This window comes from Epinephelus moara, chromosome 9, assembly GCF_006386435.1.
Source record: "Epinephelus moara isolate mb chromosome 9, YSFRI_EMoa_1.0, whole genome shotgun sequence".
In the NCBI taxonomy this organism is placed as follows: domain Eukaryota; kingdom Metazoa; phylum Chordata; class Actinopteri; order Perciformes; family Serranidae; genus Epinephelus; species Epinephelus moara.
Genome location: NC_065514.1, coordinates 10,182,895 through 10,198,613, shown reverse-complemented (window position 1 = coordinate 10,198,613; position 15,719 = coordinate 10,182,895). Strand labels below are relative to the sequence as shown.

The following is a 15,719-nucleotide window of genomic DNA, read 5'->3' as shown; positions in this document are numbered from 1 at the left end:
AGGCACGCCCTCAAATAACTTTACCTTTATTATGTTTTATATTTTATTTCTCTGGGAAGCACTTTGAACTGCCCTGGTGTGAACGGTGGCCGCTTGTGTGTGAATCATAAAGTGTACATAAAGATGGATGACGCATCCTCACTTCCTCCCACTGTTCAATAATAAAGCCAAAATATTCTGGATGCAGCTGTTGCCCTCTTGTGCTGGTGACATCATTTGCAGCCAGGGTCCATGAAGTAGCAATCTCTTCTGTAACGTGTTCCCACTCATACACCTGTATGACCAATAAAGCAGCTGTGGCTCAGAGGTAGAGGAGGTCGTTCACTATCAGAAGATAAGCAGTTCAATTCCTGGCTCCTCCAATCTGCATGTGGAAGTATCCTTGAGAAAGATACTGAACCCCAAATTGCTCCCATTGGTGTGAGTGCATGTGAATGGTTACTGAGTTGCAAGTGGAACCTTGTATGGTACCCTCGGCCACCAGTGTATGAATGGGTGAATGTGACATGTAGTGTGTAAGTGCTTTGAGTGGTAAGAAGACTAGATGGGCGCTGTACACGTACAGGTCCATTTACCATAAAGCAGCGCCACTGATCTCATGCACACAGACACCCTTTTTTACAGCTTCAAATAATGAATTAAGATCAAACATATCAGAAAAAGAAACACAAAAACACATTGATGTAAAAACTACCTAACTGACAGAAATTATCTGTAGGAAAAATTAATTTATAATGTGCACTTTGACTTTTTAGTTTGGCCCATGTTCCCTCTGCTAACATGGAGCTATACTGCAGCCAGCCACCAGGGGGTGATAGAGGTGTTTTGTCATCTATCTTTATGCGCTACCACAATATCTGACTTGTATTCTCTCAGATCAGTGTTGCGAGTACGTAAAAGCAGAGACAAGAAACACCCCACGTTTAATTTGGTTTTATTGAAATGATAACAAGGCTTAGGGAAACCTTTTGAAAGTGTCACAGAAGATGTAACTGGTTTGTAAAGCAGCAAAGCGTTGGCTCCCCATGTAAAGTTGGCTATTGCAGTGTCACACAAGCTCTCCTGGCTGTGAATCTGGAACTTATAAAACAATAAATATAAGAGGCTTCTAAACTGAAGGTGCAAACGACGTCTCTATAAAGGCATCCTTGGAGTGGAACAGTAACTTTAAAAAACAGCAGGTTTACTGTAAACTAGAGGAAAAAAGATTAAGGCATTGGTTGTATTGCTGTTTATAAGCAGTGTTTTCTTGGCAGTGAGTTTTCCAATGTTGCAGCACACCAAGACTTCTCGTTACATTTCACTAGTGAACAGGTTTTATCGTCAACATATAAAATAAATGTGAAAAACTGACTTGGATAAAAGTAGCGGAGTGTATTTAGCACAAACCCTACAGGAAGCCTGAGTATCTGTTAAAGCTCTATTGCTATTGGCTGAGACTAAATTAAAACACCGCCTCGCCGACCTGTGTCCCTCACAACACAACACAAAGTAAAAAAAGTTTTGGGGGAGTATAGTGGCAGCTAAAAAAGTCTTATGATTGGAGCTCAGTGCTTGTAGCGGAGCAGCGGGGTCAAAGGTCAGGGCTGATGGGGAGGGATGAAGAGAGGAAGAGTCAGGGGAGATCTCACAGCTCCAGATCAGCCATAGCACGCTCCAGGGGGTCGCTGGTCCAGTACTCGTGGTCCCAGCCCAGGAACCAGCCGGTGAAGGTGGGCGGCTCGAAGCTTTGCTTGATCTTGACGATGGGCGTCCGGGGGTCTCTGTTGGCGGGATCTGTCTCGATGTAACGGACCGCTGAGGAAGACAAGGAAAGGCTTGAATTTAAAGACGTGCAAACTTATGAGCTATCTCAGTAAGTGACCTCGAAACACGTTTAATAATCTAATGCACATATTGTGTTTGACAAAATTATTGGAAGAAGGCAATGAATAACAAAAGGAGAAATGATCATAAAAATGAGCAAGAAGTTAATTAAAAAGAGAAAATTAAAAAACAAGAAAATTAATTTAAAGAAAAGAAAAAGAAGAGTTAACAACAAACAACTAAGGAAGTGACCTAGATATATTTAAAAATAAAATAATAATAATTATTGACATATATGTAATTTTTCCCTAGCTTTTTTATTTTTCCCAATTTAAAAAAAAATACATTTCTAAATCTATTTTATTTTTTTTGCAATCTGTGGAACATTTCTCAGCAAATTTCTTATTGCCCTTTTCCCCCATTTTTTTTTTGAAAGAAATCTAACCAATTCACTCAGGGTTCAAAGGTTTAAATATTTGCGAAAGGCGTCTGAAAGCAGCACAAGAAAAGTGATGTCGCTCCAGGTTTCAAAGGGTGAAACTATCAAAGCCAGACTCCAATGACAAACACAGTAATTTTACCTCACTGAACACAGGAGCTGCTGGTCAGCTTCTGCCTTGATCAGTTAGTGTGTTTGATTTCTTGTGTGACTTTGGTGTTTCAAAGGATCAGTTCAGATTCTTCAAATTCACATGATAACACACACAAACTAATTGATGAAGCTAGTGGTAGATTAGCAGCTCCTGTGAGGTAGAATTACTGTTTTTGTCAGTGGAGTTTGGCTTTGAAGTTCCCAATAAGAAAGGTCTGTCTGTTTAAGAAGTACTTAGCCTACTACTGGAAAATGAGGCTTGTATTAGTTGTGTGAGACTTATTGTTAAATGCAGTCACCTGTGACTTCAAGACTTTTCTCATATATATCATATCTTAATTATATGTTGAGCTATTTTCCGAGATGTCCTTACCAGACTTCATGGCTTCAGTCTTCTCTTCCTCTTGGGCCTCATTTCCGATCCAGACAAACACCTAAAAATGGGAGTTTTATGTTAAAAATTAAACTCTACGTATCTGTTTCTTTCATCACAGTGACTCTGAATCTCTGTCTTTCTTTACCTGCTCCCAGGTGTCCAGGATCATGACATCATCAGTGGCGAGGTCGTCCTGGGTCATCTCCCCGGGTACCTCCTCAATCTGAAGAGAAGAGAAGGATTTAGTGGAGCTGTGAGTGCTGCAGATTATCCAGAGTAAGCGCCAGGACATTATTTCTGGAAAGGCAAATTCTCAAGCACTCAGCAGTGTTTATCTCAAACTCCAACTGTCTCAGTGCCGTTTACCAGACGGGTTCACTGCTGTGTAATGATCGTTTAAAGCAGTGCAGCAGCAGAGGAAGCTCAAACCAAAGACTTACGATGAAGTTTCCAGTCTTGTTGGAGCAGGCGAAGAGTCTGGGAGGGTGAGCGTCCATCTTGTCCTTGAGTCTGGTGGAGGTGCGATATTCTGTCTTTCCTCCCAGAGCTTCCCAGAACTGATCTGTGAAAAGGACAGAAACACAAGTTGTTACAGTAAGAAGGCATATGAACATCTGAGGGGCTTCAAGCAATAGTTGAAGCTTAGCTAAGCATCAAGACTGGAAACAGCTAGTCTGGCTTTGTCAGAAGGGTTAACAGAAATGTCTACCAGAACTAAAGCTCAATTATGAACAAATTGCATCTCCATTGTATAAAAAGAATACATTGTGGTTTTTGGGAGGCATGTGCTTGATTATTTTAAAGCTAGCCAGCTGATAATTAAGTTAGCTTAGCACAGAACAGCGGTGACATTATCTTCTCCCCTAACTCTCAGCAAGAAAGCAGATATTTGTTAGCATATTTCCCAAAATGTCAAACTATCGCCTCAAAGCCACATTCATGGATGTTTTGGCCACTTAGGGCCAGAAGAACAAGTTGACACTGACAAAATGCCACCGTATAAAGTTGGTATGGCTAACTCACTAGCAGACACTTCTCATCATGTGTATGTGCACGCTTCCTTCTGCGTAGTGGTATGATTTGTGGATGTTGTTTGTAGGGCCGCTCCCTAATAGTCGACCAAACATTAGTTGACCAGAAAGGTCATTAGTCGGCAAGATTTCATTGGTCGCTTAGTCACAGAAAAAAAAAAAACAAACTTGAAACTCTATTAGGAGCTGCACCTTGTCAAAATAAATCAAAACCTGTATGACTGGACCGTGGGGGACTTTAATTTGAAAGGACAGACAGAGGAAGTGTCCACGCTCAGCAGTCAGACAGGAGTCAGGTTACTTTCCAGGGCTGGTACCTGCGGTTATTCCACAGGCTAGTTAATAACATGTCGGGCAGGAAATCCAAAGTGTGGGATCATTTTGAGAAGGTGAAGGACGAACCCAAGGTGATATGTAAACTCATCTTCATTGGTCGACTACAAACATGACGTATCATCTGAAACATGGAAGTAGCTACATGCCCATTAGCCCACAGCGTCATTAACAGGCGGCTCGCTCAGTGTGTGACGTGCACTTGTAGATAAAATATAGGCCTATATTAATGAAGGTTCATTAGTACGGTTTTGTATTTCTCTGTAATGTAGCACAGTGTTAACAATGTTACTGATACTATTCTTTCTCACACCTTCAACTCAAACCATTGTGTTGCCCCGCCCAAAATATATCATTTAATAATTAAATTAATATTGTAAACATGCGGGCGACTAGTCGACTAATGGCCCTAAATGACGACTATTAGCCGACTACCCCTTTAAAGAAGTACAAAATGTCCCGTTTTTTAATCAGTATGACTCATGATGTGTACAATAGTAAGTGTCAGAGGTAACACACTGTTTTACACACCACTTTCCCTGAAACAAAACCAACATGTTTCATTATCCTGCATGAATCTTAAATAGGAAAGGTTATAATCTAGACAGACATAAACTGTTGAATTTCTGCTCTGTTGTCTGGAGCAGCCCTCGACTGAGCTCAGTCCTCAGAAGCAGGGTGTATATAAAAAATTGACTCTGTTATGTTTTAGCCCGAGGTATTCTATTTGAAATTGTTAGCAGAGAATCCAGTTTCTTCTTGAGCCTTGAAAGCAAATCACAAGATTACTGATAACATCTAAAGGGCTGATGTAATCAGGCCTGCTTTGTTTTAATATAGATGAACACAAGCACTTGCTTTAGCTGAGATACAAGATGAAAACTATTTAACTTCACATTAAAGCAGCTTGACTGCGGTTTGTAGCCGCCACAGGAGCACGCTAACTGTTTTTGGGTTTCAGTTTGACCCAGAAGCACAAAAGAAAAAGAGAAATTGTTATTCTGTGTTCATGGTGCTTCCTCACCAGTCTCTCCTCCCTCAGACAGCTCAGAGGCCGACACTCCCAGGATGTCACACAGCTGCTGAGCTCCCTGCTTCTCTGTGTCACTGGCACCCACTCCCACCCACGTGAAGGAGCCACCAGGGGTCACCAGAATAAAGGCGTCGTTGGAGTTCAGGTTGGAGGACGCTGCATCAAGCTACATAGAAGCAGAGATATTGTAAGTTAAAATGTGCAGAACATACATGTAATATAATGGCATAAAGAAATCAACTAATGGAGTGAGATGACTTTATAGAATGGATAGGCTCATTAATGTCCCAAAACAACCGGACACTATGGTTTTAGCAAACAATGCTCAAACAGGAGGAAATAGTGCATTTGCTGGGGACTATTTTCAGCTGCGGATTAATACACATTTGGTTCTCCCCAGTGAGTATTTACAGCAGCAGGATGGGTGTGTGTTCATGATAACGAAGGAACATGTCTCTCAGTGTAACAGTGTGGCTCACTGATAGGTTTTTAATAGTTTGTGGAGCTCTGTACTGCACATACGCCAACCTGCTTGTTTTCTCGCTGTCTTGACTGTACAACAATTATTACATTAATTGGACTGCTGCGATACTCTTGTCAGTATCCTAATTTATTCTAACTTACACTACCCTTACAGGTATATTTAACATATGATGCACATATTAAACTTACTTGTCTTTCTTGTTTTTCTATTTCTATATTGTGCTGTACATTTTTGCATCAGGCACATATTTTTTATATTTTTACATACTTTACATACTTTTTTATTTTTACATAGTTACCATAACGCACTTTTTCATTTTTACATGTTTAGCATAACACACTTATTTTTATATTTTTAAATACATACCATAATTAACATAATTTTTATATATTTTACAGACTTAACATGATGCACATATTTTTTTTTTACATACGTAGCATGACACACTTATTTTTATAATTTTACATACTTACCATAATTAACATATTTTTAAATTTTTACATAATGCACTCTTTTTTACATTTTTACTTACTGACATAATGCACTTTTTATATATATATATTTTTTTTTACAGTCAAAGCATAATGTACATATTTTTATATTTTTACATTCTTAGCATAATTCACATATTTTTATATTTTTACATTATTAAAATGCACATATTTTTGTATTTTTACTTATTAACATAATGCCCATATTTTTGTATTTGTACTGATTAACATAATGCACATATTTTTGTATTTTTACTTATTAACATAATGCACATATTTCGTATTTTTACATATTCCGGATTTTTACTTATTAACATAATGCACATATTTTTTTATATTTTTATATACTTAGCATAATGCACATATTTTTATATTTTTGCATATTAACATGATGCAGATTTTTTTTTACACACTTGGCACAACACACTTATTTCTATATTTTTTTGCATATTAACATAATGCACATATTTTTATATTTTTACATATTAACATGATGCACATGTTTTCTTTTTTTACATACTTAGAATAACATTTCTATATTTTTTTTTACATATTTAGCATAATGCACATATTTTTATATTTTTACATATTAACATGATGCATTTATTTTTATATTTATGATTTATATATATGTGTGCAACTATAAAATATATCAATTTCATCCCAGGGATCAATAAAGTATTTCTGTATCTGTATCTACGGTACGTCAGTGTTATGTATTCACTTGAGAAAAAACAAACTGTCCTGCTTTTCCGAATCAATGAGATTATTATATCAGAATTTTTAGAAAATTGTTTGTGGAAAACTAAAGTCTGCTCTGTTTGTCTCAATTAGAGTATATCTTTACGTCAGAGAAACTGAATTTCTTCCATAATAAACTTTTCTAAGAATTCTAATAATCTTGTTAACTCTGAAGTGAATCCATTATGCTCTCTTACTGTGGCACACATGAATCAGATATATCAGGCTTTGTGCACACACACAGTACATGTTTGTAGGATCATTTCATTGTTGGATTTGGTCTTTTCATCATTTGTTGACTTTGAGAACTTTGAATATCACCAGTCTGATCATTTAAAATCACCTGTGTCTGTGTTAAAGTCAGAGAGTGAATGATGTATGTTCTCTTACCTCCACAGCTCGGGTGTGTCCTGCAGAGTTGGAGCGCACCTGGAAGAGTCGAGTCTCTGCGGGAGCGGACTGACCTCCTTCTCTGGACGTTCCTCCCTTGTACACCACCATGGGCTGTCCTCCAAACAGACTCATCAGATGGGCTGGCTCTTTGCCCTGCATCACCCTCACCTGGTGCACAGACAGCAAAATAAAAAAAAACAGCAAAACTCAAGGATGATAATTTGTTTTTTATAGTACTTCGATATGCCTCATGCATTTATCCTGAGATGATGCGACCAAATCACATCAGACAGATCTTCCTTTGTTGTGCAATCCCAACTACAGACACAAGATGGCAGCACGGAGCTGAGCCACGTTTTCACTATGTGTGCTACAAGGTGGTGAGAGTCGAGGCTTGAGGAATTAGGACACTAAGTGATGACGCAGGTAAGTTCTAACACACTGTTATGAGTCTCTTTGGGCTGCAGCTTTCTCATAAATATTTATGGCCATTAGTTTTTCTCCCAAATCAGTTATCACAACTAATTATACTAATCCTGAGTTTACCTGAGAGAACGGAAGTGTCATCCACTGTCATTGACTTACAATTGTCAGAGTCCTTGTTTTGGCTGCTAATATGTTTGCATATTCTTCACAAACCCTTAATTTAGCTTTTAACTCAACAGACTATCAGACCAGAGCAGAGAGCACAAATACATAAGTTGAATACACATAACTGACATGCTTTAGTGTTTTCTTGTGTTCTGCAGTTTGATCGAACATTTGACTTTTGTTGCATGTTGTGGTTGATGGTATAACTCTCTATTTCCAGGAAATACTGCGTCGTTGTGGTCTTTATTCGGCTCTTTAACCTCAATACCAAGTTTCCGCTATACCACGAAGAATCAAACCAGCCAGATTCAAAAAGTTTATTTCCTATTTATTTGGATTCCTAACCTTCACCTTGTATACTTATTCTGAGATAGGTGGTGATTTTAAGACAATCTTATGGGGCAAATTTCATGTGCTTTGACATTTATTGAGATATTTGTTTTGTTAGATTAAATGTGGGTTTTGTAGAAAACCTGTCGACATTCCTCATAGTGTCATTTTGGTGTCTGCACCAAAACTTAGATACTGTTTCAATGTTAGTATCACAAAACAGTCAGACCATACCCAGCTGTAGCATGGTACATTAAAGGGATAGTTAGATCTTTTGAAGTGGAGTTGTGTGAAGAGCTTATCACGGCAGATGTTGGTGGGCATGTCCCCAGTTTGGAAAAGGCAGGCTGGAGTACTAACCCCGAAGCAAAGAGATGTACTCAGGGTGTCTACAGGTCCTTAAAAAGTCTTAAAATGTCTTAAATTCAAATTCGATGGGTCTTAAATATTTTTGGTCACATTACTGCAATAATGTCTCCATATATATAGATACATGATGTGTATTTCCATTGCAGGTTTGGTCTTAAATTTAATTTAAGGTGGCATTAAAAAGGTCTTAAAAAGTCTTTATTTAAAGACTTAAATTAAATCTAAATTTAACTTGGTTATATCTGTAGACACCCTGATACTGATGTGGAGGGGGGCAGCAGCAAAACAGATTTTAGCCACCTAAAAAAGTCAGTATCAGTTAAAATATACCCTATATAAAAAATATTTTCACCACTTTGTTTTGCCACAGACAGCGATTTCAGAGGGGGAACAGAAACTGTTATATTGCTCTCTTCAAAGCCTGACTCCTTTTAGAAAAGCAGTACTTTAACAACCCTGATCACAGGAGCCGCTGGTGTACTGCTGCCTCCATCAGATAGTTTGTTTGTGTTACTGTGTGACTTTGGTGTTTTAAAAAGGTTAGGACAAATTCACCAGAGTCACACAGTAACACAAATTAACTGATTGATCGAGGCAGACCAGCAGCTCCCGTGTTCAGCAAGCTAAAATTTCTGTTTTTGTCAATGGAGTCTGGCTTTGATGAGAGCATAGATGGGGAACTGAATCTGTTAACTGTTTCCCTGTTGAAAAGAATTGTCTGCAGCAAGGTAAAAACAAAATTCTCAGTATAGCGTACACTTTTTTAGGTGGCTAAAATTTGTTTTGCTGCTGACTCCGTCAACAAAAAAAATCCTCAGCTTCCATTTCAGTACTCCTGTCAGCATCTCCAAACTGGGGGCGTGCTGATCGACATCTACTGTCAGTAATACACTGACTATTAATGAGTACTTCATACTACTCCACTTTAAAAAATCTGAACTATCCCTTTAAAGTCAAGTTAAATTTGACAAACTGTGAATGCAAAAGTTTCAAGACGTGTGCAAGACAGCTGTTTTCTATTTTGACAGTGAGACTATGGACACATCTGCAAAATCTAAACGTGACATCTGCAGACGTTTCCACACTGGATGGATTCAAACACTTGATGGTAAAGGACAGGCTCTGTATCTGCATGAGGCCGAATTTATACTTCTGCGAGCCTACGCCGTAGCCTGACATGCACCTCTCCAGAAATTCAACTACACGTCGCGGCGACACAGCCCCCCTGTCTATTTTTGTAAGCTGAAACCATTTCCCTCAGTGGAAACAAAGCTTTTATTTACTGTACTTCACAGATAAGAAACAATAAATTGTGAAGACAATAAAGCCTCCACAAAAATAGCATTTTAAGTCTTGTGTGTGATTTATCCTGGCTTCATATGAGCAGAGGAAATCTCCGTTCGTCGCTAGGCTAATTTATACAATGTAAAATGCCATAGGCTTGTGCTAATAACGTTAGCATGTTATTTTTGTTTGGAAAACATGTTTAGTATAAGACAGTTGTTTTGTCAGTGAACCTTGTGAGTTGTAATGGAGCCAGATTTTGTAACGTTACCTTTGTTTAATGTTGCTGTTGTCCCTGGTTTTATATGAGTAGAGGAAATCTCTGCTAGGTGCTAGGCTAATTTATACAATGAAAATTGCCATATACTTGTGCTAATAACATTAGCATGTTGTATTTGTGGGGAAAATGTGTCCAGATAAAGACAAGTGCTTTGTCTGTGAATGCTGCGAGTTATAGTGAAGCTGATTTGTGCACTTGATTTTGAAATTATCGCTTTTAAGCCATGTTTAATGTGTGTTTTGATTCAACTAAACTTTACAGCACTTCACAGAAACCCCAACATTGACTAGTGTTTTGGAGGTGTAACTGCAGAGTGACACAGACACACCACCGCTCAAGTATTAACGCTCACAACAGCATAGGACACGTGTGTAGGCTACGGCGTAGGGTCTGCTGCACAAGTATAAATTCCGCTTAGGAATATCAAAAGTTTAAGGCTTTTGCAGTCTGTGCTCGACAAATCAAGTGAGATCCAGTCTTCCTCTATCCTTTAACACAGTGGTTCCCAACTGGTGAGTCGTGGTCCATTCTGAATGGACTGCAAGTGACTCGCGAATGTGTCAAGCTTGTAAAAAACACAATTTATTTTCAAAGCACAGTGAATATCCGGTACATGCTTTTATTTTTAAGTGCAGTTTCCTGCTTTGGAGTGAGTGAATAACAGCTACTTAACAGAGACAGCAAACTAGCTCAACAACGTGGCCAAACACAAGTATGACGCTCAATATACATAACTGTGTGGACCTTTAATTAATCGCTGGACCAGTCGGGAACCACTGCTCTAACACACACAGACGCATCAGTGTCATGCCACAGCACACACACACACACACACAACACAAACATGAGGGTTGTTCATGCAAAGTGGAGACACACATGAGAAGTGAAGTGTGACTGCAGAACACAGAAATGAATGAAGGCACACATGAGCTCAGAGCCAGGACTCTAAACACCATGATGTTGCTGTAACATCAGGTCAGGGTAGAGTTTGGAAACAGGGCTGTTATTTATGAGTAGCGGGCAGAGTTGGCAACAGAGGAGGAGGGACCCTCCCACCAACATCCACATTGGAATGTCCTGTTTGTGTCGACTCATTATCACATTCATTAAGTCTTAAAGGAGCCAGAAAAACATATGACAACAGACCATAAAATCAAGATATTCATATTATTTTAGAAGGTGAGAAAATAAGAAAATTCAGCTTCTTTTGTCTCTGGCTCTGGACAAAATCATGAGTCACTTTGGGAGGATGAGAAGCAGGAGGGAGGGAAAATACCTGAGTGGTTATAGGAGCACCAACAACCTGAAGACATAGAAAAAGTCGGAAACCAAGGAGGACAGAAGCAGCAGCGAGAGAACGTCAGGGAGAGGAGACAGAGTTAGAGGAGGTAAAGGTCAGAGAGGAGGTGACTGAGCTCAGTAAGCCAGAGGGCAGCAGGGACTTTAATAACATGACAGATGAGATGAATACAAACATAGAGCCACTAAAGGAGCAGCATGTGTCACCTGCACAGGACCACCGCCGAGCTCATCATCCAGCTGAGAGCCGAGGATCGCACAGGTCCCGATCTCATCCTGACTGGAGTCACTGCCCAGCCTGGGAGACAATGTGAGCGCATTAATTACACTTGAAGAAATGTATTTTACTTTTCATTACGTCTTATAGGAATCCTGTGGAGTTTTCTTGTCAACAAAGTTTCTGTTTGTGTTCAGTGTTTTCAGCCTGATCTCACTCTGAACTCGTCAAATACAGATGCTTGGTCAGCGGCCCTCAGCGTCAGACAGCGACACACTGAGGCACCCTTTAGCACCAGGCGGCTGCATTATTTGACGCTCTTTGCAACTGCTGAAGTATAAAGAGAAAAAAATCCTCATAGGTTGGGAGGATCAAACATTCTCCAGACTTTCACCAAGGAGACTGCTGTTCATTTCACGATGTATGTTACGTGACATTACATCACGTTAGTACCAGACGTACTTATTTTAAGCCAAACCATGATGTTTTTTTCTAAACCTAACCACGTACTCTTCCTGCCTAAACCTAAGGAAGTAAACATACGTTATAAGTTTATTTTGAAAAGGACGCTATATGCATTTAAAAGGGAACTTCGCCGATTTTCAACCAGCTCTGTATCAAAACAATGTGGGTAGTGTGTTCAAATGAACTGTGATCTAACCTGTGCCTAGATGTCCCTCCTTGCTCCCCAGCCAAACTCATAACAACGTAATTTATGTCACCCAGCGGAGTTTCACTGGCTCCCGGGCTGTTGCTCAAACTACAGGCTGTACTTTTTGTGTTGCCTGCCCCTAGTGCCGCCACCCTGGACACAAAGAGTACACAAGCAGATCGAGAGACAGACCCGCCCGTCTCTCTTGCTCTCTTAAACTTGGACAGAAATCGGATCAATTGGTAAAACCAGGCAGTGCTGATCGACTGTATATCAAGATTATGTTGCTGCACTGCTTGTTTCTCACCTACAGGGTTTTTGGAAACATGTTTTAGTGCCGTGTTTAGCTGTAATAATGAGAATTTGTGAACAGGAAATGGGCACCATACTGAGAGCAGACTGTAAAACTAGGCAGCGCTGATCGAATATAAACCACGATTTTGTCACCGAGTTGCCTATTTCTCACCTCAGATGTTTTCAGAAACATGTTTTAGCGTACGGTTTAACTTGAGGGTTTGAAATTGTTTCTTGCCAGCCGGCCGCCATTGTTTTAAACCGACAGGAGCATTTATTAGTCTGGTGCGACGCTGTGCTTTCTGGTAGTTGCAGGTTTTCTCCCTCTTGAGCAAAAGCATCCTTTTTCTCTGCTCTCTTTGGTTCTTTAGCACCAATTTCAAAAGTATTTGCGTCTTTCTACTGCATAGACATCCTAGTTTTATTAAAAAGACATCTGTCCAGCAGTGAAATGCCTCTTTAATCAGCAGAAACTGTACATGTCCTGTGAAAATGTAAGTGTATCTTGAAAAGACACAGTGAATGTAACAAGCAGAATTGACACACCATCCCAGAGTCTGCAAAACTGACGCTGGAAGGTACGTAGAGCGTCATAGTTTGACGTGTAGAGTCACTGCCCAAGCATTGGTATTTGACAATTCAAGTTGGGTGTGAGAATGTGTTTGTGTTTCTCGCCAAAGCTCATAGTGTTTTTCAGATTTTGTTTGCTTGCTTGCAGTCTTCTTCTATCCTGCCTTTGTTGGTGCTTTGCTCCATAGCAGAACTAGTCGTCAAAACTCCACAGGGTACCTTTAACTTCCAAATCAGACACTGTTGATTTTAACGTCTGATAGACGCTATGCTTTTGTTACAGAATTATAAGGAGCACATTTCCAGCATTGAGTTCGGTCACCTCTCAGCAGCGTCTCAATCATTAAATCCTGCGTCTCATATTCACACTTTAAGCGGATTCAAAAGGTAAAATTCCTGACTGACAGCTTTCACCTGGCTCAGGCAGTTTGTATTTTGCTCTTATAATTCGATGCCATGAAACCATTCGTCTCTCGTGTTCTCACCACATGTAGATAATGTGTCCCTGACGTCCTCCGTGTCTGTAGTTGTAAAGGATGATGTAGCTGTCTCCTCCATAGAACTGTCCGTATGTGGATGGATCCACTGGCACCTTGTCGTTGCCCTCAATACGCCAAATCTGTCAAGAAACAACAACATGTTACAGAACTATTGTCCTTAATTTCCATAGTGTCCTCTAAAAGCAAAAGGACATCACTGTTGTATAAGCTACTACAAAAGTCCAGCCTCCGTCCTCTCACCTGTTTCTCTCCGTTGCCTTCATCCACCATGCCGTGCTGGGCAGCCATGGCAGCGGAGTCGTGCAGGGTGGAAGCGTCGAATGGCACCTTCTCGATCTTGGCGATGCTGTTGGCGATGTAGGCCACACCCAAGCCCTCCGTCTGATCTCTGTCCCGCCAGTTTTTGAAGAACTGCTTGAAGAGCGGCGTCTCGCCCATCTCTGGCAGGATCTGGACCTGAGTGTGTTTGGGGTAACCCATCTTCTTGATGAACTCGTCTGCTGCTTTCATGGCTTCCTTCCTCTCGTCCATGTTGGCGTCTTTGCCTGTAAGCGAGAGAAAAAATAGCAGAGGTAAGAACTGAAATGTGTTCTCATTGTGTTTAGTGTTTCTTTTACTTCCTGAGTTTTACCGCTTTTGTTAATTACCTCATGTGTTTCACCTGTGTCTCGTTCAACTAACCAGTGTGTCGTTAGTAATCAACCCTTGTGTATTTTAAGCCCAGTGTTTCCCCCATTCAGTTACCAGATTATCATTGTCACTGTCATTGTGTGTCCGTGCTCTCCAGCCTTTTTCCTTGTGTTTGATTTCTTGGTTTTTGACTCTGTTTGGATTTATGGACTATTGGCTTTTTGTCGAGGGAACCAGGGCGACCCTCTGCTAAATGAACACATGGAGAATCCACTGCAGCACCCCGCACTTACCCTTCCAGACGAAGATCTTGCCATCTGTGCCATGGTCCAGAATGAAGCAGTCACCGGAATCCAAGGCGCTCTGGGCAAACGGATTTTCTGCTGCCACCAGCGCGATGGTCATGTCTCCACTGGCATTGGACACCTGCAGGAGGGGGCGACGGAGGAGAGAGGCTGGTTAGAAATAGTAGGTGTCACTTTTTCTGACAATTAAGTAAATTAAATAAAACCAGATAAATTCACAGATTTATTTGAAGTTAAGAGAGAAAGACAGCCTGCGTGTCTGGGCTGTTCCCACTTCTCTCACCTTGTAGAGTTTGGCCATCTTCCTGTTTGAAGCGTCAGCCGTGATGTCATCAGAGGTTCCGGCAGGCAGATCTGGTTTTTCACCCAGCACCTGAGGACAGAGGCAGTTTTGTTTTAACAACAAAGGCAATTTGACACTTTATTTGTTGGCGTAATGTACTGCTCTCACCTCTATCATCTTCTCTCTCTCCATCCCCTCGTCACAGAGGTAAACCTTTGCCCTCCCGCTGCGCTCGTTGTCACGGATACCCTTGGCGACCTGCGTAGCCTTCAGCTTCTCAAAGCGGTTGCTCTGGGAGCCGCACCACTGGTAAATCTCCTGCACAGCGAGAAGAAGAGCAGATCACAAAGAAGGTGAATAGAGAGGAGTGTTTTGTGTTTTACAGAAATTGGCACCACTTTTCCCATAATCCTTTGCATCAGGTTGCTCAACGGCTACATCTGTACTTTTGTTCATGTCACTATCACATCATATTATTATGTATATCTATAAAATTGATCTGCTTCATCAGCTCTGTGTGACTCACAGCTCCCAGGTCCAGGATGAAGCAGTCTCCCTGGTTGAAGCTGTCCCAGCTGACCGCCACCTCTGTTGCCCGGACAGAACGGCGACCTTTGACCTTGAGCACCCGCTGCACAACCACCTCGTTGGTGACGACGTGCTTGAACCCAGACGCCACGCCCCCTTTCTGGAAGGTAAGAGTTGGATTTCAAAATAAAAACCTGCCTTTTTACATGAACAAAATTAAAGTCAAGAAAATAAAGATTTTGTTTATGGATATTGGGAAATTTGGACACTTGATTGAAAAAATAATGATGTCATACAGATCAGATTT

The 15,719-nt window shown here is 40.5% G+C and overlaps 1 protein-coding gene across 2 annotated transcripts in view; it reads right to left on the bottom strand.

Moving 5' to 3' along the window:
* Positions 1-918: 918 nt before the first annotated feature.
* The window catches only part of gsna (gelsolin a), a 28,270-nt gene continuing 13,469 nt past the window's right edge, over positions 919-15,719 (bottom strand). Inside the window, exons 4-17 of one of the 2 annotated variants that reach the window (XM_050053083.1) lie at positions 15,411-15,572; positions 15,053-15,202; positions 14,885-14,974; positions 14,590-14,722; positions 13,907-14,211; positions 13,652-13,785; positions 11,641-11,731; positions 11,411-11,437; positions 7,278-7,448; positions 5,163-5,337; positions 3,215-3,336; positions 2,920-2,997; positions 2,772-2,832; positions 919-1,797 (exon numbers count right to left, since the gene is read on the bottom strand). In XM_050053083.1, the coding sequence (XP_049909040.1) occupies positions 1,628-1,797; positions 2,772-2,832; positions 2,920-2,997; positions 3,215-3,336; positions 5,163-5,337; positions 7,278-7,448; positions 11,411-11,437; positions 11,641-11,731; positions 13,652-13,785; positions 13,907-14,211; positions 14,590-14,722; positions 14,885-14,974; positions 15,053-15,202; positions 15,411-15,572 (1,869 nt within the window). In that variant the 3' untranslated portion in view covers positions 919-1,627. The remainder of the gene's footprint in view (positions 1,798-2,771; positions 2,833-2,919; positions 2,998-3,214; positions 3,337-5,162; positions 5,338-7,277; positions 7,449-11,410; positions 11,438-11,640; positions 11,732-13,651; positions 13,786-13,906; positions 14,212-14,589; positions 14,723-14,884; positions 14,975-15,052; positions 15,203-15,410; positions 15,573-15,719) is intronic. The other variant, XM_050053084.1, reaches the window with a different exon arrangement.